A 26928-nucleotide genomic window follows, 5' to 3' on the forward strand; every position below is an offset into this window, starting at 1 on the left:
TAATATTTTTGAGATGGAGAAATAAACAAATATTTAGGGTCATTCTGCAAAGGAACTCTGGTATTACTCTCATACCACATAGTCTATTGAGGCTAAGTTATCCATGCTCTGTTGGAGCCCAGCCTGCAAACAAATGGATTTGCTGATATTTGTCACTTGCAGGAGCTGCCAGGGTTACTATAGTCTGGACTACATTAATAGTTATTGTGCAAAAATCATCAAGTGGCATTATTTATTTTTGAAGCGACACATGTAACTTCTTAATTACAATGATTACTATAAACAAAGAAGCTAGCAGTGCTTTTATTTTTTTATTATCATCAAGCAGTTCTCTAGGAGTTTCCAGCAAAATATCAATGCAGCCTTAATCCTACTATGAAATACAGGAACTGTGAATAGGCTCTTGGTGCCTGCTCATAAAAATCAAATCAATAGCTTTAATACTTTATTACAGTCCATTTTGTTTAGCTATAGGTTTGTTTTAGGTAGATCTGCCCATCTGTTAGGCTCTCAGTGGTTAGTTTTACCAGTTCAGTTTCTTTGTATATTTTTCCTGTAAGGAGAAAAGATTTTAAATCATATGGCCCCTTACAATATTATATTACCATTTATTTAAATCAACGATAGAGAATGTACATGCTTGTTTGTTGTGCAAGTACCGAAGACATTCTGATCGAAAGACAACTTAAGGAAAAATAAGCAACTAGGAAAAGCATTCCGTTTTTATTTACAGTAAACAGATTACTGTTTTCATCGTAGGTGAATGAGTCTGATCAGCAGGAATACCCCAGAGAGGGACATCTTTAGCGATAGAATTTACATACCGTTAGCTCACAGTAATTGATTAGCAGCAGGGCTCTGTAGTACAGAGCTGGCTGGGCACAGTTATTTGGGATACCTTTGATGCTGAGGTTTTTCCAAAGCGTGCTGGCTGCATGCTTGTTGCCTTTGTCCGTGACACAGGTAATTACTTGATAAAATGAAGTGCATCGCTGTGAACAATTGACCCTTTGGAACAATCCAGGCTGGTTAGCAGTCTAAAACCACACTTCAAAGCCATCATTATAGCCTCAAACTTAAGAGTTTCCAAGGTACAGACAAAGGTGTTGTCTTCCTTTAGTACAAGTCGAGTGCCATTTTCAGACTTAATGAAGTATTTAAATTGTATGATATTTGATGATACGGAAAACTCTTCCGGAAATCCATCCAGCCTGCTTTTGGACACCAGAACAATGCGAGATTTTATTTTTGTTATGAAATCAGGAGCATTACAGAAGATTCTTAGTCCTTGTGAGCGATCGTGGTTGTCTGTTATTTCCAAGAAAGTAGTCTCCCTGGGTGTGAGCTGCTCTTTCTCCCACCTGGATTTCACTTCCTCCGCCAGTCCTTTGAGCTGAAAGAATTCCGCTTCTTGTGCAAGAAGTTGATTTTCTCGAAACCCTTCGGGCAATAGAAGTTCTCCATTTCGTAGGAAGTTTAGGACATGCCTGAAGAGGAGCCCATCCCTGTCTATGAAATAATGACCATCAGCATCAAACGGGCAGAGGATTTTTCCATTGACTATACCTTCAAGGAAAGTGTCTGGGTACTTGGTCAATGTTTGTTTTTGAGTAATGTATAAATATCCACCAACGTTGAGGGTCATCAGTGTGGATTTGCAGTTCTTTCCTTGGTCAGCATCTTCCAGGCTGTTGTGTTTCCCTTCATACTCCTTTTCTTTTTCTCTTCTGTTTATTTTACGCTCCATCTTGGAAGATGCTATTTCAGCTTGTTCTTCTTGGCTTTGGGATTTTTTAGAAAGAAACACTGCCACACAAACACGCCTTTATTCAGCCCCAGGCTGGCGAGGGAATGGAAATGCTGGCAGCGTCGCCTGCGCTGGCGGCTCAGCTTTGCAGCAGGTGGCGCATCAGCTATGTGTGCAGGAGCTTTCTGGAGTAAGACGGAAGGGAGAATTTGCATTTAACTGTATCAGGGGAGGGATTTGTTGGGAGAGGATTTTCATGCATGTTCTTTGACAGTGAGAGCTTTGAAGTGAGAGCTCCTCAGAATAAATTGAATTTCCTCTTTCCATTTAAGCAGTTACAAATGTTTAATGGCTTAAATTATTTCTTCAGGCAGGTTTAGTATTGACTAGAAGGGTCATCCTTTTGGAAAACAGTACACATTGAATTAATTTCATTTTTTTCCAAGTAAATCATAAATAGGAAACCTAAAGTGAAAGAAACTGTAAATATATAGAATTTCCTACCCCATAAAAACTCACACTTCACAATGATATTGTCATTTTTGAGATGTAAATAAGAATATTTAGACTTGTTATTGTGACAGTGCACTTGAATTTAGTTGAATTAGCATGGAATTCTGATCTTTGTTAAGTAAGAAGAAATTTTTCTAACATCTTTTAGCAAAAGGTAATTTTTTTCATCCTAAAGGTAAAAAATCCACTAGACTTTTTGATAATCATTTGTATTTTTTTACTTAATATATCCTGTGGAAATTCACAAGTTTATGTCATCCTGGAACTGCTTCAGAGCGGAACAAAAACTTGGATTACTGTAGCAGACACTACAGCTCTGTGTGTGTGTATCTTGGGATGATAGGAGCAAGATGGAGATTCAAAATATCTACTATAAAATAGTGTCATGGATGAGTTAGTTTTTGTTTCTCAAAGTGAGAAAAAGAGGACCAAAGCCTAAACCTCTTTGTTGTTTAACTTAGGAATGAGAACGGGGTGAATGTGATGTTCCTCCTACCTTTTTTCCTCCCTTTTCTGTAACTTGTCTTTTACTTCATTTTAAGGTTCTGAACTTTATTTCTAGAGCTAAAACACCCAGTGATTAATCTGGATATTGTCTCAGTGCTCTGTTTTTTTTTTTTTTTTTATAACTTTTCTACTAAATAATTCTGGGGATCTACTTTGTCCTTAGAGTTAGATTTTAGAGTTTATAATATACTGTGTGTGTGTTTGTGTGTGTGCGTTTAATTGCATTTAAGATATTTTAAAAGTTCTCAACTGTATGTTGAAGTATTAGAACGAATCTTTTTTTTTTTTTAAGATGTTTTTATTTATTTGAAATGCAGGGTTGGGGGGGGGGGGAGAGACAGAAAGAGAGAGTGATCTTTCGCCTGCTGGTTCACCCCCCAAATGGCCACAACAGCCACGGCTGGGCCAGACTGAAGCCAAGAGCCAGGATTTTTCCAGGTGTCCTAAGTGGCCGTAGCAGGTGGCAGCTTAACCCACTATGCCACAACACTGGCCCTTGCTTTAAATCTTTCTAAAGATGCCTTTTATTTTCTCTAAATAATGTTCAGTTTTCTTTAGATATTAAAAAAGTATATTACTAATATGACAGATATGAGTTTTATATATATCTGTTATTGAGATTTTCAAAAGCCCACTAATTTTAAACCAAAGAACTAAGCTGTACCATTTTTACAGCTATGATTTTGCTTAGAAACCATGAAATTCAACTTCTTTTTACCAAAGATAAAATTGCATTCTGGAGACTTTCTGGTGTTTTGCCTGGGACTTTACAGCTTTCTAGTAGCAAAGCCAGCACTTAGACACTTCCTCTCGGTTCTGCAGCATTTAAGAAGCATTTATGCTTATGTTCTGACAGTGTCGTGTGTGTTGGTTTTGGTTTTTTAGAATCAAGTCTTTTCTATAGCTTTCTTTTGAAGAAATACTGAATACAGATTTGATGGGGTGGGGTTCCAACTTTGGAAACGCATTTGTGGAATTCTTATGTTCCCATTACAAGTGGTCCAGTGCATATGATTATCATCATATAATAGGAAAATCAACAGAGGCATAGCAATTTTATCTCTTTACAAGCTTTATGGGACAGAATCAACACAACATAGCTGTAGTGTAATAATGAAGGTCTTGCTAGAATTTTCTTACCTGTTTAAATAAACTAAAGCAGTTGGATACTTCGTAATAGTAATGCTGAGTCTGCTTCCTTTCACCTGGTTTGGTCTCTCTAGATGATTCAGTGGGGAAGCCCTGATGGGACTGCTGCAAGAGGTTGGGCTCCCACAGGGTGTCCAGGGGTCAGTGACGCTGCAGGATGGCTGCAGGTGGGACTGCCAGCCTTTGCAGCCTCACTCCAGAGCAGCCTGCACTTGCTAACTCACTGACTCCTGGTTTCTGCTGCCAGATTGCCAACGGGCACTGATGAGTGCTTTTGTGTCTGCAGGCTTGCCTTGGCAGACTGTGCCCCTCACCCTTGATTGCTTTTACTCGTTCTCTTCCCTCTGGTGCTCTTGGCTTCTGCACCCCTGACATGTATGATTTGTTTACCACCTAGGCCTGGCTGCAGATGTGTAAATGAAGGCTTGTCTTAGTGTCTAAGTAAAAGCTGATACAGATCCACAGGACTTTTCTTTAGTTTGCGATTTGAAAAATGGCACCCGGTAGCCCCACCTTATCTGCGTTCGTCCACATTGCCCCCCATTAAAGCAACATAGTTGCAGTTCACAGACATTGCAGGGGTTTGTTGATCATTGCTGCCTGTTACGGTACACATGCGCCTCAGTAGAAGAGCAGGTTGACCTCTCTTAGTTCTGTTCTAAGTTTGTATTTACTTGCTAGCCCGACAATTATAAAAATGGTGCTTAGAACACATACCTGGTTTATGTGACTGTCATCTTCACTGCAGATAGAAACTGTAATGGATAGGTTTCAGCATAAAAGATTTAATCCATACATCAAAGATTAGCTCACCTAGATGTATTTGACCTCTAGATTTAAGGCTTTCATCTGACTTTGCAGGCAGAGGATGCAAAATTTTGAAAAGTAGGATCCTCGGTACCTTAGCCTTGTTTTAGAGTTTGATCACCTTTATCTGAGACATCTGTAATTGCTCATATGAAAGAGCCCATGAGCCAACTTTGAGAATTTAAACAGGTCCTTGCCTTGGTATTAGCCTAGCCTGCAGTCAATTGGGCCTAATGCCTAACCAAATTCTGGCAGAACCTTCCACTATGAGGTAATGCTGGTATCCTACCATATGCATTATTAACTCATTTCAGGCCATTTGGAGGAAATCCCATCTCTTCCACCCACTCCTATAGGGAAGTGAGGTCCATGTCACCACCATTATCTACATAGGACATCATCATCATAGATGCTTGCTCCATATATTCGCCAGAGATGATCTCATGTCATAGAAGGAAGTAGATTTTACCAGGAAGGGATCTCCCCTAAGTGGAAGATATTAGATTTCATTATTCCCCAAGATTAATAAACCACTCCTCCATGGAATTCAAACACTCCTTTTCATGCCTTTGGAAAGAACATAGTACTTCTCTTTCTGCCTCTACCAAATGATTTTTGTTGTTTTCACCTGATTGTGTCTGTGCCTATCTTTTCAATGGATTAGTCCCATGACCTTAGAAAGAAAGTAAAAGCAGCCACAGTTGGAGAAACACCTTTAGTTTTTACTGTATCCCAGTCCTGAACTTCCTCACATTTTCAAGGTCATTGATCTGTGTTTTGATCTTCCCTCTCTTTTCACAAACTGAGTTTTTCTTTCCCTTTTTTTTTTTCTTTTTAACATGGGACTGGCTTCTTCACTGCCTCCTGTTAATAGCATTGAATGTGAGAAACATTCATTTTCATAGTCAGCTATGAATATTTTACATTAGCCTTTGTGGTTTGTTTAAAAATAAAAATAAATTATACCATGGAATGTATTGATGTATTTTAGGAATCAGGGATTTTTGTATGTACTCCAGTTCTTTATTTTTTGACAGGCAGAGTGGATAGTGAGAGAGACAGAGAGAAAGGTCTTCCTTTGCCGCTGGTTCACCCTCCAATGGCCGCCGCGGCCGGTGAGCTGTGGCCGGCGCACTGCGCTGATCCGATGGCAGGAGCCAGGTACTTCTCCTGATCTCCCATGGGGTGCAGGGCCCAAGTACTTGGGCCACCCTCCACTGCACTCCCTGGCCACAGCAGAGAGCTGGCCTGGAAGAGGGGCAACCGGGACAGAATCCGGCGCCCTGACCAGGGGTTCTAGAACCGGTGTGCCGGCGTCGCAAGGCGGAGGATTAGCCTAGTGAGCCGCGGCGCCGGCCTGTACTCCAATTCTATTTGAATGGCAAAACCTCAGTTTCATTTTGAAATACAAAATTCATCTCGTTAAATGTTGCCTGGAGCTGATATGGTACTAACACAAGCACTGTGTCAGCTACCTTAGGTAACTGACCACAGCATCTCATAACTATGTGGAGTGCTTGGACCTTGCTAGGACTCTTTGAACACAACCTCTGGTTGAAGGTCAAGTGACTTTCATTCCAGTCTCATGAATGCACTTGTGTAAATATTTTGTGGTGTTGAACTGAGTCTTCCTAGAAGCCCAAGAACCTTGGCTGCATTAGCCAATTTGTTAGCCTCATTTGAGGAGTGTAGACAAGAAGAAAGCCTTGTTTGTTAAAAGGAGCACAAATTAAAATGACAGACTAACCAAGAAGTTTAGGTAAAATTCCATTCCTCATTACTTTGCTTTTCATTACAGAGGTAAACTTGACAACTTATAAATCATAGTAACTCATATTTTAAATGCACTTTGGGACGTGAATGTTTCAGGGAATCTTATGTTTTATAATTTTTTAAGCAGAAGTCACACTTTAAATTTTTGTAATAATCCTTTTAAGTGTGGCCTATGCCTTATTATTCACTGGGAATTTTTATTGTAACCAGATGAGCAGAACACTTGTGTGTGCCATCAAATGAACACTGAAATTATAATGTTGCATAGAGCTCATTTTTATAGTGCCATTTGCAAACTGAAGTTTTCCCATCTCAGGGAAGGAGATGTTTTAAGTTAATAACCATTATCTATGATCTCAAGATGAGGGACATGCCTGAAGATGATGGTGTTCAGTGACCAAAGAGGGTCTCTTCTCCCCAATGCTGTCCCCTCCCATTGTTCCTTCTGTTGCTGTCTTCACATCCTCTGTGTCTGCAGGGGGAGAAGGGAGCCTGAACAGACGTAAAGGCTATGTGACTTATGGGACAAATGTGCTTTCTTATTTACAGAGTAGAGCAGTTTTAAATTAGGGACAGAGAACTCGAGCGTATTTCACATTTTTTTTCATACTTGATGTTTCTGAAATTGAAGTATGTCAAAATGATTGGCTTGTCAAAGTTTAGTGGCAGCATTTTATGTTTCTAATGATACTGTGAATAATGGGGAATATTACAATTGATGTCATCTTTGAGTTAATGAAATATTTAGGCAGCCCCGTGAGCTCTTCCCCTCATGTCACAAGAAAATGAAATTTAAGGGGAGAGGAGAACGGAGGGAGGGAAGTGTGTGTGTGTAAAGGAGGATGAAGAGAGACAAAGAAAGAATTAAAGTTATCTGTGGAGGTTATACAAATGCTCCACAACACAGTAAACACAGAATCTTTGGGAGTGGGCCCAGTGAGGAGTGTGTGTGTGTGTGTGAGTTCAGCCTGCGGCGTCGGCACACCAGGTTCTAGTCCCGTTCGGGGCGCCAGATTCTGTCCCGGTTGCCCCTCTTCCAGGCCAGCTGTCTGCTGTGGTCCGGGAGTGCAGTGGAGGATGGCCCAAGTCCTTGGGCCCTGCACGCGCATGGGAGACCAGGAGAGGCACCTGGCTCCTGCCTTCGGATCAGCGCGGTATACTGGCCACAACGCACCGGCCGCAGCGGCCATTGGGGGATGAACCAACAGCAAAAGAAGACCTTTCTCTCTGTCTGTCTGTCTCTCTCTCTCACTGTCCACTCTGCCTGTCAAAACCAAACAAAAAGTGCCCTATTAAGGAAAAGGATGAGCTCAAGAAAGGGGATTGATCTCAAGGATCAATGGTGGGGTTGAAATCTCTACCCTTTCGTTGTGAGGGTCTCATAATTTCAGAATATCTGGAAAATCATAAAGAACTAAACTAGTATATGGGATGACTACTGTTACTAGTTAAACGTGGGAAAGAGACCAAGAGTTACGAAGGATACAAAATCAATGGAATTTGTAGCATATTCAGCTGAGTTAATACCATTAGCTGGTCTGTAAGTGTTTCATGAGTACTGAGTCTTCAGCTCTGTTGCAGTCTTCCTAAATGCAGGGGTCTTAAGTTCTGCTGTGGACTTGAGCGCTATTTGATCAAAGTAGCAGTGTGGTATAAGTCAGTGCTCCAGGAGACATGAGTTTTCCAGAAGGATGTGTTTCCTAATGCTTTAGGTATTTTTATACATCCCCCTCCTTGTTTCAAGTGTTACTTTACTGCAAGATGGAAATTACAAATTTAAATGATAATTTGTTCATCTTTAGACAGCAAGCTTTTTTTTTTTTTGTATTTATTTGACAGGTAGAGTTATAGACAGTGAGAGAGAGACAGAGAGAAAGGTCTTCCTTCTGTTGGCTCACTCCCCAAATGGCTGCTACGGCCACAGCACACTGAACATAGGAGGGGCCTTCAAAATGTTCATGGAAAAGGCACAGTATCTTTTAATCCTAGTCCTCCATAAACATTTTGAAACCTCATTATATTTCTGATTTGAATATTATTATGTGACTGATCATTCATTACCTTTGAGATCATCAAATGCTAACCCTAAAGGGTTAGGTTACTTTAATCTGATCATCATCTTTTATTCCTAAGATTCTTGAAAAGTAAATAGAGATAAGAACATATTTGCATATTTGAATAAAGACCAACTTCTATATTAATACTAGGATAGGAAGTTTGCCTATCTGGTTAAAATGCCAAGTGGCTTGTATTAATAGGCTTCATCTGAGAACCACAGGGTAGCAACAGCAGAAAACTGTGAAGAAATTGCCTCATGTGTAAAGAAAGGAGACAATTAGAAATGAAAAATGGTTTACCTTTGAAATGCACTTCGTCTCTGGGAATATCTCTTGTCCTTTTCCTGAGAGTGTAGACACAGGTGGGAGATACAGAAGAACCAGGGGAGTACTGCAGTCTTGAGGATCACCCCAAAATCTTGGCTGCTAACACCCTTGGTCTCTTCTACCTGGAGTCCAGTGAGCTCTTCAAGGCCTCCACATTCAGCTGGGTGCAGAGTGGGAATGGATGCCTCTAGCATCCTGATGCCTGTGACTTCCTGACATGCCTGATCTCATTGCTTACGTGCCAGTGCCAGCACCAGTGAGCACCCTTCCTGCTTACTCACTGCTTGTGTCACCTAGGAATTTCCTTAGCAGATGAAAAGGGCTATTCAGTCATTTCGGTTGTCCCAAAAAGAGTACATCTCAAGTTCAAATGCAGAGTAGGAAGATTCGGCCTAGAACAACATTTTGACCTTTTTCACGTCTTGGGCAGTTTTTTAATGTTTTGTTGTTGCTGCTGCTCTGAGAAACAGTTTCCCTGTAGTTTTTGCTCAAAGAAAATTTAATTATATTGGCTCCCTTAGAATGTACTAGAGCAAACAAAATAGCACCAATGAAGTAATCAAACACCCTCAGTTGGAGAGGAAGGCCAATGTTTTTGTAGTGAAATACAAGTAGAGAAGATCCCACAGGTTCCAATGGCTTCATTATATAGATGCTGTGGCACAGAGATGTGAATTTACTTCTGCAAACTAGCGCTAATTAGTGACAGAATCATAACTAGAAGCCTTCAGTTATTTTTATAAGATGTACTTTATGTAACCTGTGCTTTAAAATTTTCTGAAACTAAGTGATAGGAAGTACATAAACAATATACCATCACCAAAGGTGTTTGTACTAAGATTCTTTTGTTTTCAAGTAGCAGAAACCAGTTAACAAGCCAGGCTAGACAAAGAGGAGAGGTAGGTATGCCAGAATTTAGAAAGGAGCCATGAATATTTCCTGGAATCCAAGAAGTATTGAAGAAATGGCCAAGTGCTGGCCCCATCCTGCTTTAATATTTAATTTTAAAACTTATAAAAGTACATTTAGCTGCTGATTACATGGAAGACAAGGCCTTTGAGTATGGGGTGCTGAATGACCATCTGCTTTTTCTTTCCTGGAAAAATTAAACCCATAATTTAGTTTAGATTTTCAGTTTTGGTTGCTTCAAAAAGGAACAAGAACTTAAGACACTATGAAGCAACACAGGTGCAGATCTTTCTAGATTCTTATGTTTCTCTTCCTGTCTCTGCTTATCTCACACATACCTAAATTTTTTCCGGCAGTTTATATCAAGTATTAACAAAGCTTACCCCCTCACTTATACTCATAATTTGATGGGCTTATGTGTTATATAATAGAATTGCATAAATACTGAAACTAGCATAAACAAGTTCCAGCCTAGTGTGAGCAGAAGCATGTGGGAGTACCAGAGATTGACCTGCTATCCAGTATCGTATGGCAGGCTGTGGGCATCTGTCCCTGTGTTTGATATTGGGGAACGGAAAGCCTTCATTAGCATGGAAAGGAGTTCAGTGGAGGTGTATCATAAATGCTTCTGCTGATTTAAAATTGTCTACTATCTGTATGCCTTTTTACCATCCAGCTAGACTAGGAGCTTTCAAAATGTGGTCTGGGAATATGAGTAAAGGATGCCTGAGACCTTTTCATAATTACATTAAGCTGTTTTCATGCTCATTCTCTAAAAGTTTTCTAGTTTTCATTTCTAATATGGTAGATTTTAATAGCTAAAAGTCACATAAACAAAAGCTCGTTAGGGCTTGTCTGAACTTTTCATTTTCTTTTGAAATGAAATTGAGATTTATTGTGTATGCTCTGTAGAATGGGTGTGTCAGCCTGTCTATGAATATTTGCCACAGACATTTGAGAATGGCTGCTCTGTGCTCTTGAGGGCAGGAGCCATGTTGACTTTATCCTTGTTGTTTCTAATGTGCTCTTGAGTTACTTTTACAGGATAGCCACTTATTAAGTATTTGATAAATGTACAAGAATTAAAAGGTGTATTGTCAAATAATTATGTTCTTTCAAATGGGGTCAACAAAGTAGTTTTAAGTAAGCATTCCTATTTAATGAATAGGATCTATATTTAACAGCCATAGTAAGCAAGTGGGTGCTTTTAAAATAAAATGTAATATTTAATATCTTTCCCTTAAGATTGTAAGCAATATTTTGAAGAAGAAAAGAAGTATAGTTTAGTGTAAAGTATATGAGAATGTGTTTCTTTGGGGGTTTAAGAAGCATTTGAAGGTTTTTTTGTTTTTTTACGATTTATATATTTGAAAGGCAGAGTTACAGAGAGAGAGAGGGAGATAGAGATCTTCTATATGCTGTTCACTCCCCAAATGGCCACAGCAGCTGGGGCTGGGGCTGGGCCAGGCTGAAGCCAGGAGCCAATAGCTTCATCTGGGTCTTCCACATGGTTGCATTGGCTCAAGCACTTGGGCCGTCTTCCACTCCTTTCCCAGGTGCACGAGCAGGGAGCTGGATCAGAAGTGGACAGCTGGAACTCAAACCTTAACCCGTTAAACCACAATACTGGCTCCCATTTGAATTGCACTCCAGGTCTCCTGCATGTGAGTGACAGGAGCCCAGTTACTTGGCCTGTCACCCTGCCTCCCAGGGTCTGCACTGGTGGGAAGCTGGAATCAGGGGCCTGAGCTGTGTATCGCCTCAAGACCTGTGGTGTGGGGTGTAGGCATCTGCATTTCCAGCTAAATTCCCACTCCGGTTTTATTTATTTGAGAGGAAGAAAGAAAGCAGTGATGTGGGGTTATTTAAGAGCAGCCAATTGGTGAGAAAATTCATTGCTGATGATTAAGACTTTTCCTTTTCCTGGAGTAGCATTTGAAAGTGATTTTTGGTTTGTAAAGAAGGTGTGATGAATAGAAAATTACAGTTTGAGGGAGTGAATTTTACTGCTTTGTGTGAGTGACCTTGATTCAGTCGTGAGGAGACTGGCAGCCGGGTTAAAATGTCAGCTGCTTTGGACCTGCCTTCTGCCCTTTTGGGTGCCATACGGAAATGCTGACAGCAGAGAGTTTTCACTAAACAGTAAATTCAGCCTGTCCACCTGGAGTAGGTAATGCAAAATAAGTGGGGAACAGTCACAAGTGATGGTAAAAAGAAGCTCTTTTCATATTCAGCATTAATAAACACATGCATGTGTGACTAAATTGTGTTCAGGAATAGTATTCTGCATTTATCTTATTTAAAACAAAAAATAAATTTATGTCACTCAAGCTTTTAAGACACTGTGCATCAAAATTTCCTGACTCTTGCTATTGTTATGGTGACTGAAGAATTTTTCTTGATAGTTTTCAGCTTCATTGGAAGAATAAATTTGAATATAAGACTTATTTTTGCTTTAAGAAAATTCAGATTATAATCATTAAGCTCACTAATGAGAAATATTTTTAAATTTATGAAGTGGAATACAAAATTAAATATTTCAGGGTTTTTAATTACTTCCTTCCTAGCATATTTTGGTATAAAATAAGCATGCTTCTCTTACCAGCCACCTGATATCCTCTACTTGAGGCTTGTTGTGTATGTTGCATTGAGGGGCCCTAGAAATACTGAATACACTGATCATTTTTGTAATTAGCACCTAGAATTTAGAGTATTTCTAGGTGCTGCAGACAAAATGAAGAAAGATCATTATAACAAAGATTTTGGTGCATAGTAGGATTCCGAAAAGTTCATGCTTGCGGTGAACATTTGGTGCAGTGGTTAAGCCACCACTTGGGATACCCACATTCTGTATTGAGGTGCCTGGGTTTGAGTCCTGGCCCCACTTCTGATTCTAGCTTCCTGGTAATGCACACCCTAGGAAACAGCCGGTGATGGCTAAGTACGTGTGTCTCTTTTTTTCTTTCCTTTTTATTTGGAAGTCAGGGAGGTGGGGAAAGTTCGATCTTCCATTGCCTTGTTCCCTCCACATGTGCCTACAAGAGCCAAGGCTAGGTTAGGGCAAAAACTAAGAGCCAGAAACTCTGTTTCTGTTACATGCGTGACAAGGAACCCACATATTTGAACCATTAGCAGGAAGCTGGACTCAAAGAATTGAATAGCTAGGACTCAAAGTGGCTCACCCACATGGGATGCAGCCAGCCCAAGCTGCAGGCTTAACTTGCTATGTGCTGTGCCGCAGTGCCCATCCCTGGGGCTGTTTATAAACCAATGTTTACCCTTCTTAGTGCCTCAAACCGGAAACAATTCAAACATATTATAAAAATTAGTATGCACTTATTTTGCTGCAAAAAATTTTTTGAAATCTATCCATAGTTTTTTCATAATATGTGTTTTCATAATATATGTTTTTATAATATGTGTTTGAAAGTCCCATTTATAAAGCACATAGAGTTTATAACACACACCACAGTTTGGTCTATTTATCTCTCTCCTCCAGTGAATCGTATGGTCCTTGAAGACCATACTCTGTATTAACTATCTTTGATTCCATGATGCCCAAGATAGGGTCCTTTTCCTAGGAGGCATTTAATTAATGGTAGTGGAATGAATGAAGTAGTTCTCCCTTAAGAGCTGAATCATACATGTGTTACTGATGAGCCATGGATTTTCCTGGTTCTCTTCTCAAATCCCAAGTGGGTTGTCATGAACATATGACTGAACCATATCTGTTCCTAACCCCAGTTGTTGAACATTTCTAGGGTGTATAGTAAAGCTGATACCATTTAAGACATTCATATACATATTATATGGTTAGATGAAGCCTGTCAAGTAACTACATCACAATGTTTGGTGTCTAGTCTCTGAACTCTTTTAAGTCAGGGTCACAAAGAATTATTAATGATAAAAAATCATCTTTCTGTTTGTACAGATAGTCACAGAAGTTAAAGATTCAGTTTTTTGTTTTTGCTTTTTTAAAGATTTATTTATTTATTTGAAAGAGTTAACACAGAGAGAGAGGGAGGGAGGAGAGAGGGATGGGACTTCCGTCCTCTGGTTCACTCCCCAATTGCCTGCAATGGCCGGAGCTGCACCAATCCTAAGCCAGAAGCCAAGAGCTTCCTCTGTGTCTTGCACATGGGTGCAGGGTCCCAAGGACTTGAGCCATCTTCTGCTTTCCCAGGCCATAGCAGAGAGCTGGATCAGAAGTGGAGCATCTGGAACTTGAACCAGTGCCCATATGGGGTGCCGGCACTGCAGGCAGTGGCTTTACCCACTAAGCCACAGCACCAGCCCCAAGATTCAGTTTTGACATACTCAGATTTATAATGCTGGGGAACAGAAGTCAAAGCACATGGGAGACCAAATTGGTACACAGTGTAACCTAGAAAAATGGCCCAACTAGTTTCTCAGTATTTTCTGGGCTTATCTGTTCTCGTCACAGTGTATTCTAGAATTTTATTTTACTTACACATACCCCTTTGGTTTAGTGGTTTTGACTAGCTTGTGTTTTTAGAAATTACTTGTCAAAGATGATAGCCTCCATACTTTTCAGAAAATGTTTATTTGATTTTATGACCTTAGCAGGCACCTAAGCATAGAGAAGCTGTTATTGACAAAGGGCAACAGCAGCCAGATGAACACACTTGACAGGAGGCGCCCCAGTTTGTTACTGGCCAAGACTATGGCTTCTCTCTTTTCTGACCAGTGGTATTGCTATTTAATAGAAACTTAATAGGACTTCGTACTGTTCTTTTGTTTCCTTGATTTTTATTATGTATTATATTCAGTTGTCACTTCATATGGTTGGTGTGTCAAAATACAGTCTTGAAAATGGTAACTGTTACCTTGAACATAATTCTTTTTTTTTTTTTTTTTTTCCTTTTCATTCAAGATAAACTGTCTCTGGAAGGAATCGTGGTACAAAGAGCTGAATGCCGACCTGCTGCTAGTGAGAACTACATGAGATTAAAGAGGTTGGTGTTTTGTGCCTTTAAAATGATTACCTGATATTTCTCCCTGGGGATTGAGATGCGTATATTAGATTGCCTGTTGGCTACCTGAAAGCTGTGAGAATTGGTGAAAGTGTTTGCCTCAGAGGTTGCTTGGTTTTAGTACCAAGTAAGATTTCTATGGCATTTAGAGACTTTTAGTACCTTGGCTGTTTGAGATATTTTAAGTTGCTCTGTTAATATATCCTGGAATCAGTTTTTAAACTGCTTTTTGTAGTTGTCTTTATAATTCTTGATTCTCTAAAGACATAATAAGATCTTTGTACTATTCTATTTTCAAAGACTGTAATTTTCCCTAGTGACTGTGTTTTCAAAATACTATACTGTATAAAACAAGTATAGTTGCTAAGATATTGTCCTTTTTTTCTTGAAGACAACTCTTAGAAACTTATGTACTTTGGTGAGATTTTGCTTCAGGTTACTACCCCACCCCAGCCCTACCCCTAGAAACTGTGGTATGTGGTTAACATTTTGTAATTAATTACTATTTAGAGATAGTGGGTGCAAATTCCTGCTACCCCAACTTCTATAACTTTTAAAGAGTCCACAATTTTTTTATTAGAAACCTTTTATTTAATGAGACAAATTTCATCAGTACAACTTTAGGCATATAGTGATTCTTCCCACCATACCTGCCCTCCCACACCAATAACTATATACTCCAAAGGAATGTATGATACCTATTTCATAACTTCTATTTAATGTATTTCGGCCCAATGTGATTTAGAATTCTAAATTCGTTTGTTCGTTCTTTCAGCACTTAGTATCTGCTGGGTGCATTTTAGGATTAGAGAAATAGTAGTGCACAGAACAGGCAATAGCCTCTGTCCTCATGGAGCGTGCATTTTAGCAGACAGTGGAGAACACACTGCTCTGGTGTTAGCAGCAGTCTCTCCTGTGTCAGAATTCCTGTCAATACAGGAAGCTGGTTGAACTGGATCATGTCTAAATTTCACATTGTATCTTACATTTTCTTCTTTTCTCGATTATATTAGACTCTGTCTCCTGGGAATGACACAAAGAGACTGGTTTTCTTGTCCAATAATTCCTCTAATTTAACTGCCTCCCCAGGGCAAGTAAAAGGATGACAATAAAAATGAAAAAAATTTATAACATAAAACAGCTTTCAAAAAAAGGCATAAAATATATATCTTTCTGGCTTTTTGCCTATAAAGTTTATTATATACTGCTAGAAGATTTATCTTCTTCAAATAACCCTTGAGATTGAAAAATGCAAAATCCAGTTACTGAGCTGCTTGCCAAGATTTTTTCTATGGTCTTAATTTTCTTCAAAGGGTTTCTAAAGGGTTCTGATGATGAGATCAGGCAGGTCACCTGCTGTGTCTATAAAATGGCTGCTTTTTTTTCTTACTAAAAATAAAGAAAATGGTTTCGCCCTTTTAGTATGGTACAAGACTAGCCAATATATATTTTATTCTTGTCTTGGGAAAGAAAATGGGGTGTCAGGCAGTGATGATCCATGGGAGTTTCATGAAATAAATGATGGATGACATAAGTCTCTTAGAAGACTGAGTTTTTTTTGACCAAGTGAAAAATGACAGGATGAATAAATATTCAGAATAAGGAAACATGGAGACACAAAGGCATGGGGAAGCCTTCAGGAACCCACATATGATTCGAGATGCCTGGAATAAAAGAGTTATTTGAGAGTGTGGCAGATGCTGTAACTCAGAACTCTTTTTTTCTTGAACGCCAAACTTCCATAGATACACAAAAGCCAGGTTATGTTTCCAGTAAACATTTCAGAATTGGCAGAAATGGGTCTCGAGATCCTTCCTCCCAAACCGCTCCATCATTCGTGGTCTTTCTCATCTCAGTTAACACCAACACCGTCCTTCCATTTTCTTAGTCCAGAAATCTGAGTTCCCTCTTAATGCCTCTCACACCCACCATCAAATGTGTCAAGGAAAATCTTATTGGCTATACCTTCAAAATAGCACACATCTCTAGAGTAAATATATCTCAGCACCCTCAGGAGCTGCCTCTATTTCTCACTTAGATTACAGCAGGAACCCCTTTTTGGGCAGTTCTTCCTTTTTTGTCCCAATACAGTTACTTCCCAGCACAGTGGCCAGATCAGTTCTCTTAGAACCATGTCAGATCATGGTGTTCCTCTCTTCAAGTATCACTTGCAGTTCTGCTTGTAATATTAAGAATTAATTCAGCCGGCGCCGCGGCTCACTAGGCTAATCCTCTGCCTTGCGGTGCTGGCACACCAGGTTCTAGTCCAGGTCGGGGCGCCGGATTCTGTCCCGGTTGCCCCTCTTCCAGGCCAGCTCTCTGCTGTGGCCAGGGAGTGCAGGGGAGGATGGCCCAAGTCCTTGGGCCCTGCACCCACACGGGAGACCAGGAGAGGCACCTGGCTCCTGCCTTCGGATCAGCGCAGTGCGCCGGCCGCAGCAGCCATCGGAAGGTGAACCAACGGTAAAGGAAGACCTTTCTCTCTGTCTCTCTCTCACTGTCCACTCTGCCTGTCAAAGAAAAAAAAAGAATTAACTGTATCTGTATTGGTCCACATGGGCCTACGTGCTCAACCTGCTGCTTCCTATACCTTCAACCTCTCCTTCCTTCTCGCACCAGTATCCTAACAGTCTATCAGAGCTCTTAGCACACTTTCTCCCTGCGGCCTTTAAACTGGTGGTTCTTTTCTGTCTGGGACAGCCTTTCCCCAGATAAGTGTATGGCTTACCCCTTTCAAGTCTCATCTCAAATACCACTTTCTTTGACTTTCCTGCGGTCCTTCTATACTTAACACTGTTTTCATAGCACATTTAGCCTCTTCCTAAACTATGTAGTGTACTTGAGTATATTGTCAGCTTCTCCCTGCCACAGTTTAAGCTCCCATGAGATCAGTGCTTGCTTTTTTGGCTTTTTGTATATATATATATGTTTTTATTTAGTTCATTTACACACATAGGTGTGTATACACAGGTTTACCTAAAGACTTTTCTTAGTGACAATGTAGTCAGGAGAGGAACAGAAAAGTGGTGTTGTTGTTGACTGTAAAATAGAAAGACAGATTTTTAAGTGTAGGTGGCATTTACGTAGAAGTGTTTAAGAACAGTATTGGCGAATTAGTACTTGAGATATCTTGTACCTAGATATTTCACACATATGCTCAAAATGCTTCAGAGCTCCTTCTGGCTACCTAATCTCCTTAATAATATTCAAGGTTTTTTTTTTTTAATTTTATATTTATTTGAACATCAGAGTTACAGAGCGAGAAGGAGAGAGGGAGAGAGAGATCAGTCTTCCATCTGCTGGTTCACTTCCCAGATGGCCACAACAGCTAAGGCTGGGCCAGCCCAAAGCCAGGAGCATCATTCAAGTCACATGGATACAGGGCCCCGAGGATCTGAGCCATCTTTCACTGCCTTCTCTGGGACATCAGCAGGGAGCTAGCTCGGAAGTAGAGCAGCCAGAACTTGCACTGGTGCCTATATGGGATTCTGGTGCTGCAGAGCAGTGCCCTCCGTGCTTCAGTGCTGGCTCCTCAAGTTTTCGATAATCTGCTTCTTACCGGATTTTCTGGCTTCATTTTCACTACTTCCCTTTATATAGACTCATAGTTATATCACACTGCAAGTTTTCTTCTAGATAAGGTAGGCTCTTTTCCATCTCATGCCTTTGTTCCTTGTGTGGTGCATCCTCTACCTAGACTGTGTTGGCTACCTGTGCCGAGATCCCTCTGACCCTTTCAGATCAACCCAGGAATCAGTGAAACTTCCTCGTAGTTGGCACTCCCCCACCCAGTTAGGATCTGCTATTATTCTGTTCTGCCTTCCCACACATTTACCTATTCCTTTCATGGTCTGACTAAATGTTTGTGTTTTCTACTGTTTAGGGAGTACATAGCTGCATCTTTTATAAGATTATAAATTTCATTAGGGAAGAGTTTTACTTTTCTTTGATTTCTCCTCTTTGTGTGTGTGTGTATGTATGTGTGTGTATTCTCATTCTTAGTACAATGTGTCATGAATAATAAACATTCAAAGTAGTTTTTGGATTGAAATGAAGAAGAATGGCAGCCGTGTACCAAAACATGTGAATCATTTAGATTCTTTTTTATTTTTTTTTACTCTGAACTGTATTTGAAACCTAGACATGATTTTTCAGATTTATACAAATACCCATATGTATATGTATATGCACATATGTATAAATATGCACATTTTGCTTTGAAAACATGAAAGTTATTTATAAAACAAATATAAACATTTCACTAAAATAAGACGGTTTTCAAGATATAAAGAAATGAATATAGTCTCCATTTACAAAGGACTAGAAGAGAGCTTTTATCAAAGAAAACCTATCTTTCCTTGACTTATGCTTGTGGTTCTTTCCCCTTCAATCAGTGAGTTTTTATTATATTTTAGCAAATAGCAGCTAAGCTATACTTTTAGTAACAAATGGCTATATTACAAGGAACAATATTTATAAATAATTTTCTTTAAGGATGATCAGTCTTATTCTACTGGGAATTTAATTTTAGTAATAAATTCCTGTTATAGCTCTCTGCTATTAAATTTTGGCTGATAAATTAGGACAATGTTATGAGAATTATATGTTAATCAAATGCAATTTCATAGGATTCTGTCATTAATTTAAATAAAGATGGAAATAAAATACATATTATTATTATAGTAAACTCAGGAAATAAGTAAACCCAGTGATCTATAAAATTTAGGCCAAGAGAAAAATGATTATGCTGGAATTTTCTTTTTTTTTTTTTTTGCTTGTTTGTTTGGTCTTAAAGATTTATTTGTTTATTTTTGACTGGAAAGTCTCATTCGGAGACAGGGACACAACCACTCGAGCATCACCTACTGCCTCCCCACATGTGCATTAGCAGGAAGCTGGAATTGGGGTCAGAACTGGGATTTGAACCCATATTCCCATTTTGTATGTAGGTCTTAATGGCTAAGCCAAATACCTGCCCCTGATTTTTATATTAAATTTATTAAATAGAAAAACAATAAATTAAAAATGTCTTACAGAAAAGCATTTTTCTGTTAACTGTCAATGAAACTTGGTATCATAGCAGTATCTTAGAATTCAATACGATAATTTTATGATCAAGTAAGTAGAGTATGGGATTTTGGCCTTCTAGTGATCTTATTTGATACAATTCTGGCTGATATTGGGGTTAATAGTTAATGCATTTGAATCCATTAATGTTTTCATTTTCAATTGTAGTAAAAGCCACATTGCATACTGGCTTATTTTTAAGAGGTTGATTGACTCGCATAATCAAGTCCAGTGTTATGAGCTTTAGCCATGTCTTTATCTAGAAAGTTCACAATATCAGTGGTCCAACTCTAATTTTCTTGGATCTTTCTCCGCTAGACTATCCTCTGGCTGACTGTTCTATCAAGATTGCTACATGACTTCTCCCTCTTTATGCATATAGGGTCTTGGGTGTTAAATGATCTTGTCTATCCTTGAACCACTGTGTCTGTGAAAATGGGATTACATGGACTAATTAGAGCCCATCCGGGGAAATGTCTAGATGGTAAATTCAATGCTTACCACCAATCCCTAGGTGTTAGCTGCAGCCAAAGCAGATGAATGCGGCTGGGGGTGGGGCGGGATGGGGGGTGGAGGCTAGGGACGCAGCCATGAGATTCACAGCGGAATCCTGTTCTAACAGAAGTTTTGTAGGAATCGGCAGCATTCATCAGGGACAGTTGCATCCTTGATTACTTCCCTTGAGGAAGAACATTTTGGCACTCCATTACAGTCTTTGTGTTTTTTTGTTTTTTTGTTTTTGTTTGTTTGTTTTTGTTTTTGACAGGCAGAGTGGACAGTGAGAGAGACAGAGAGAAAGGTCTTCCTTTTGCCGTTGGTTCACCCTCCAATGGCCGCCGCGGCTGGCGCGCTGCGGCCGGCGCACCGTGCTGATCCGATGGCAGGAGCCAGGTACTTCTCCTGGTCTCCCATGGGGTGCAGGGCCCAAGCACTTGGGCCATCTTCCACTGCACTCCCTGGCCACAGCAGAGAGCTGGCCTGGAAGAGGGGCAACCGGGATAGAATCCGGCGCCCAGACCGGCACTAGAACCCGGTGTGCTGGCGCCACAAGGCGGAGGATTAGCCTAGTGAGCCACGGCGCCGGCTAGTCTTGTCTTTTATTAGAAACCAATTCTGTATCTACCTTGATGCCTTGAAAATGGGGTCAGATAGCTAAGAGATTGGACTCTGAAGCCAGACTGCTGGGGTTCAAAGACTGGCTTTTCCAATACTACCTGTGTGATCTCGGGCAAGGTGCACAACCTTTCTGGCCTTCGTTTCCTCATGTGTGACACTCATAATTACCTTTATCTTGGTGTTGGGTTAAAGATGAAATAGAATAAGACTGTCTCATTTCAGGGTGTCTCATGCAGACTGTATACCCCAGTGTTAGTGATCAGTCTTATCATAGTTACCTAGGTGAGAACTCCTATCCTGAAAACTCCTTAAAAAAAAATTATTTATTCATTTGAGAGAGAGAGTTACAGGCAGAGAGAGGGAGACAGAGAGAGATCTTCCATCTACTACCCAAATGGCTACAATGGCTAGAGCTGAGCCTATCTGAAGCCCAAGAACTAGGAACTGCTTCTGGGTCTCCCACGCAGGTGTAGGGGCCCAAGCACTTGGGCCATCTTCCGCTGCTTTCTCAGACCATAGCCTATAGCTGTATCAGAAGTGGAGCAGCCCTGACTCAAACCGGTGCCCTTATTGGATGCCGGCACTGCAGGCGGAGACTTAACCCTACTAGGCCACAGCGCCAGCCCTCAAAAACTCTTCTAGAAATTTTTTCCAGTTCCATCCAGTTCTCACAGTAGAAGAAACTTGCATAGAAGAAGGATGCATTTTAATTCCCTGAATTCAGGTAGGAAAATTAGTTTAAAAAAGAACAGGAGAGCTAACAGAAGTTTGATAGGAGCTAGCAGCGTTCCTCAGGGAATTCCATCCTTGATAACTTCAGTATCTGAGCGCTGGCTCACCCTGAGCATTTTTTGTCATTGAATTCCCCATGTCTTCTCCCAGTTCTCTTGTGTTTCTTAGCTGGTGTCTCTCTTGAGGTCCAGAAATGTGTGATTTTGTTCAAAGTGTGGGGCTCTGAGTCTTTTTAAATAATCACAGATATTTAAAGGCAGAGAACAGGAAGCCCTTCTGGGTTTTGGCCTCTTCTTACTTGGCTGCCAGTCCAGCTCAAAGGTGCACTGTCTCAGGCGCAGGTCCTTTTCACTCTGCCTCGGGTGTCCCGGTCTGCAGTGTTCTTTGTTTGCTTTGCCGCTGGCAGAGCCCCCATTCATCCTATAAGTTTCAGCTCAAATCCAGTCTCCCTGACCTTGTCTCACTACACAGGGTAAGCACCATCCCCACCAGACCTCTCTGCACAAACCGCTAAGCACGTTTCGCTTTTGCTGTTACTTTTACTCCTTTTGTTTAAGTCTCTACCACATTGTGAGCTCCTTGAGGTCAGGGCCTGTATGTCATTCCTCTTTGCTCTAACAGCTTCATGTTCAGTGAGCAAACTAGAATCATTGACGACAGGTCAGTATTTTAAAGGTAAGGATTCGCTAATGCAATCTGCAGAATCAATGCTCTTTTAAAAATTCATTTAGCTGTTTTAAAACGTTTTTTATTATTTTTAAATAACACATAGAAATTGTACAGTTTTATGGGGTGCCATGTGATGTCTGTATGCATTGTGTATAATCAGAATAAACAAATCAGTCTCCTCAAACATTTTCACATTTCTTAATGGTGAAAACATTCAAAATCCTTCCTTCTGGGAGTGTGTGTGTGTGTGTGTGTGAGAGAGAGAGGGAGAGAGAGAGAGAGAGAGAGAGAGAGAGAGAGAGAGAGATCTGTGTTTAAAATGCCAATTATTAGGTCCTAAGAAGCAATATCGGCGTGTGGTGGTGTTTCTACAAAGCCTCACAGCTTTGCAGGATAAAAATACCTCGGTACACAATTTCTCTTTGTTCACTCCCAATTGAAAATCTACAGGGCTAACCTAGGCAAAACTGTGGAGTATGGAAAGTTTGTCTTTATTATCTGGGCATCTCCTTTTTACACTTTTTCCCCTTAAGCTGTGTCTGTCTTTGGGCATCTACTTTTTTAATCCTGTTCTGATCCTTTCTAGCCTCTAGGTTCTAGATATATTTAAAGAATGAATGAGGCAGCGGCTCAATAGGCTAATCCTCTGCCTGCGGCGCTGGCACACTGCTTCTAGTCCCGGTCGGGTAGCCGGATTCTGTCCTGGTTGCCCCTCTTCCAGGCCAGCTCTCTGCTGTGGCCCAGGAGTGCAGTGGAAGATGGCCCAAGTGCTTGGGCCCTGCACCCCATGGGAGACCAGGAGAAGCACCTGACTCCTGACTTCGGATCAGCACGGTGCGCTGGCCGCGGCGGCCATTGGAGGGTAAACCAATGGTAAAGGAAGACCTTTTTCTCTGTCTCTCTCTCCCACTGTCCACTCTGCCTGTCAAAAAAAAAGAAAAAAAAAAAAAAAAGAATGCACAGGAGCTGGAGCTATGGTGCAGCAGGTTAAGCTGCGGGCTGCAGTGCTGGCATTCTGTGAGGCACTGGTTCAAGTCCTGGCTGCTCTACTTCTGATCCAGCTCCCTGCTAATGCACCTGAGAAAGAATGGAAGATGTCCCAAATGCCTAGGCCCCTGCACCCATGTGGGAGACCCAGAAGAAGCTTCCTGGCTCAAGGCTTTGGCCTGGCATAGATAGCCCTGGCCATTGGGCCATTTGGGGATCCAGCCAGCAGATGGAAGATTGCTCTCTGTCTCTCCTCTCTTCTCGCTCTGCCTTTCAAATAGATGAACAAACTAAAAAAGAAAAATGGACACACATAAGTCAAACGGCATTCAATTTTAAACCTTTTATTACTACGAGTGAAATAAAGCCGTTAGATTACCTGTTCAAGATATTTGACAAGGGACACCCCCCCACACACACACACACACAGGATAGGAAGAGATGATTGAAATGAGGCCATTTCTAGGTTGGCCCCATACAGAAAATTGAGTAGTCATTTTAGTTTGCCTTGGGGATTTGTCACCAGGACAACCATCTCTGCTTCCTGGGCCAAATGGGCAGATCTGGTCTAGTTGCATTAGTGGAAGATCTGTTCTTAGGATTTATAACTGGCTGTGAAGGTGACCCACAGAAGAGGCAAATTCCCTTAGGATGGACCCAGGGTTCATCACTGCCTCGTCCATATGGCACCTGCTGTTGTACAGCTTAGAAGAAGTGCTCTTTCCTCAAGTATTTTTATTTTTATCTGTCAAAAAACTGTGGCAATTTATCAATTTTGTTAAATAAGATTTTGCTTGCCATCTGCCAAAAAATTATCACACTAATTAATACAAATCTTTGCTATCTCTGATGTGAATGTGGCTCTTCAGTGTGGTACCATCATGTACTGCAAAATGGCCAAAGCTGGAAATAGCTGCACACTCTTCAGTTCACTGCAGGCCTATGTGTCCTATTTTCTCAACAATTTACTTAAAATGTAAAAGCTTTGCCTGGTCCTTACAGACACTGGAATTTTCAGCTGTGGCTGTATGAGTCCCTAAAGCATGGGGGGACATAGAAAGACACCAGAAGACCCTTAGCTACAAAACAAGGGTCCCATTTAGAATGTTGAATCAGTAGGCTGATAATGCTCTGGGATTGTTAAAAGCCATTAGTGAAGTCTTTAACTTACGATTAGGACTCATGAATATCTTACCTACTTTGTATAGAAGATCCATCTCCCTTTAACTCTGCCTGTCAAATAAGTAAGTCTGTAAAAAAGAGAGAGGGAATTTATTTGCTCCAAATCACAATTTGTAAAGGCAAAGCTGAAGCTTGAACCTGAATCTGATTGATTCCAAGGCTTTAAATGACAGGGTTCCTCTTGTAGCCTTAACAGTTTCAGAAGTGTGCCTGGCCTATTAGTAAGGGAAGAGAAGGGAGCCCGTGTTCTTCCCGGCTTGTATTACATTACCCTTGTTCTGTAGCCCCACAACTTAACCCAATTTTGTTAGTGCCCTAGTTCTGTTACATTATAAAATAAATATAATAGAATTTTAAGGACTTAAGTAAGATACCTGTTTCATTGTTTCGGTTTGGAATTTTTATCTGGTTTGTGATCTTACTATTTAGAAATGAAGTTGGATAACTTAATTGAATTTCAAAACTCCATTTATCTGCGAGAGAGGTAAAGCAGTAAACCATTTTATATGCCTGTGGAGTTTATTATTACTTCATGCAGCTTAGGTGAAATATGTAATGCTTTGGGTAGTTTTGATGATGTTGTAGTTGAGCCATTTTGAAGATTTACTACTCTGTAATGTACCTCTGATGTTCACATTGCCATAGATTGAGCACAGTTTTTTTTTTTTTCTATGACTTGAAAGCCTCAGAATGTCTAGAACCCCTTTTGTGCCATCTAATACATATTGGAAGAAGGCCTAAAGAAAGGAATTGATAATAGCAATGTGCAACCAAAACTTTTCAGACTGAAAAATAGTAGACATGTCACAGGAACAGGACAGGATTTGGGCTTCCTTAACTTCTATGAAACAAAATATTCCAGTGAGTAGTATCCCCGCTAGAATGCGGCTCCATGAGGCCATGGGTGCTTCATTGACTAGTGCATCTCTGATGAGTACAGTCATTCATTCGAATAATGCTGGCGCATAGTAGGTGTATGATAAATACTTGCAGAATAAAGAAAAGAATGAAAGCTATGGGGCTTGGGTTTAAGCTTTTGTGTCTTATAGACTGCAGGACTGTGATCACAATGAGTCATTTCCTTTTAAGCCATCGCATGCCAAGGTGATTTATCCACTTTTGTAACTTCCCTGTATTTCATAGCTTTAGTGTCATTTAGGGAGCAGACATTTGATGTAGCATTTAAGATGCCATGTGGGATGCCCCCATCCCATATCAGAGCACCTGGAGTTGAGTCTAGGCTCTGTTCCCAGTTCTAGCTCGCCACTAATACATACACTGGGAGGCAGTAGATGATGGCTCATGTAGTTGGCCCCTGCTGCCCACATGGATGACCCAGATTGAATTCTCTGCTGGTAGCGTCAGCCTAACCCAGCCTTAGCTATTGCAGGCATTTAGGGGAATGAACCAGCAGATGGGAACTCTCTGCCATTCAAGTAAATAAATTTTTTCAGGTGTCATTTGTTACTCACTTGCTCAACAGATATTTGTAGAGCGTCTAAGGTGTAACTAAGCGGTGTAACATTAAAGAGCAGCTAGAACTGGAAAATGGATCAAACGAATTTAGTGTAATTAATAGTTTAGGCTTTTATTTCATGCTGTATTAAGAGGTTGGCACAGACACTAAATACTAGATTTCAGGAAACATTCATAGAATGAGTCAGAGAAGGGAATTTTAGACTTTGAGTAGAACAAGAGGAAGGGGAGAGAGTCCAAGCAGAAATTGGCACAGCATCATAGGGGATTAAGCAAAAAGCCTGTTTTAGGAAACTTAGTCGATCATCCTGGTAAAGCAGATGCATAAAGGAAGACTTTAACTTGGCTGCTGGGTTAGGCTTACTGTAGAGTATTTCAGTGCCACGCTGAACAGGCTAGGCTTGATCTAGTAAGTGGTACGGATTTAGTGTGTGTTTTACCATGAGGGAGGTTCCTCCTCCTCCTCCTCCTCTAGGGCTCTGTTCTTGGCATGCTTCCCTTTCATTACTGACCTTAATCTTTGTTCGCTCTTTCTTATACCTGAACTCTTACCATCCTACATTGTCTTGCTAACTGCTCCAGTCCACATTAAAAAAATTTCTAAGAGGGTACTCCAAAATTTCGTGGCAAAGTGGATTGAAAAGACAAGGTGCATTTTCCATGAACCTCTTGAAGTCTCATGTATACATGGAACTACAGAATCTGTATGTCCAGCTTAGAGCTCACCTGAGCTTCATACTAACATATACAGTTTCACTTGAATGCCCCACAGGCGTCTTAACTTCACAAGCCTAAAACTGAAGTCTTAGCTTTTACCCACTGCTAATGTAGTCATCCCCATTTCCACTCAGTGACTCAGATAAAAAATCTTGGGAGTTAAGCATATTCTTCTTTTTTTGACAAAATGCGTCAAGTC

The 26928-nt window shown here is 40.5% G+C and overlaps 2 protein-coding genes across 4 annotated transcripts in view; one reads left to right on the forward strand and one right to left on the reverse strand.

Annotated features, from left to right (window-relative positions):
• Positions 1-26928, forward strand: part of GTF2F2 (general transcription factor IIF subunit 2) — a 133487-nt gene that overhangs the window by 62841 nt on the left and 43718 nt on the right. The window contains exon 5 of the mRNA XM_002712960.5: positions 14684-14765. Coding sequence (XP_002713006.1) covers positions 14684-14765 — 82 coding nt within the window. The remainder of the gene's footprint in view (positions 1-14683; positions 14766-26928) is intronic.
• On the reverse strand, positions 294-9070 carry KCTD4 (potassium channel tetramerization domain containing 4). 3 transcript variants are annotated; one of them, XM_002712961.5, is made up of 2 exons: positions 8854-9070; positions 294-1932 (listed from the first exon to the last, which is right to left on the reverse strand). In XM_002712961.5, exon 2 carries the CDS (start codon positions 1745-1747, stop codon positions 968-970), a length of 780 nt encoding a protein of 259 aa, XP_002713007.1. In that variant the 5' UTR covers positions 1748-1932; positions 8854-9070; the 3' UTR covers positions 294-967. The 3 variants fall into 3 exon arrangements, with proteins under 3 accessions (XP_002713007.1, XP_051706003.1, XP_051706004.1); XM_051850043.2 differs by having other exon boundaries at positions 294-2147; XM_051850044.2 differs by having other exon boundaries at positions 294-2212.

Source organism: Oryctolagus cuniculus, chromosome 9, assembly GCF_964237555.1.
Source record: "Oryctolagus cuniculus chromosome 9, mOryCun1.1, whole genome shotgun sequence".
In the NCBI taxonomy this organism is placed as follows: domain Eukaryota; kingdom Metazoa; phylum Chordata; class Mammalia; order Lagomorpha; family Leporidae; genus Oryctolagus; species Oryctolagus cuniculus.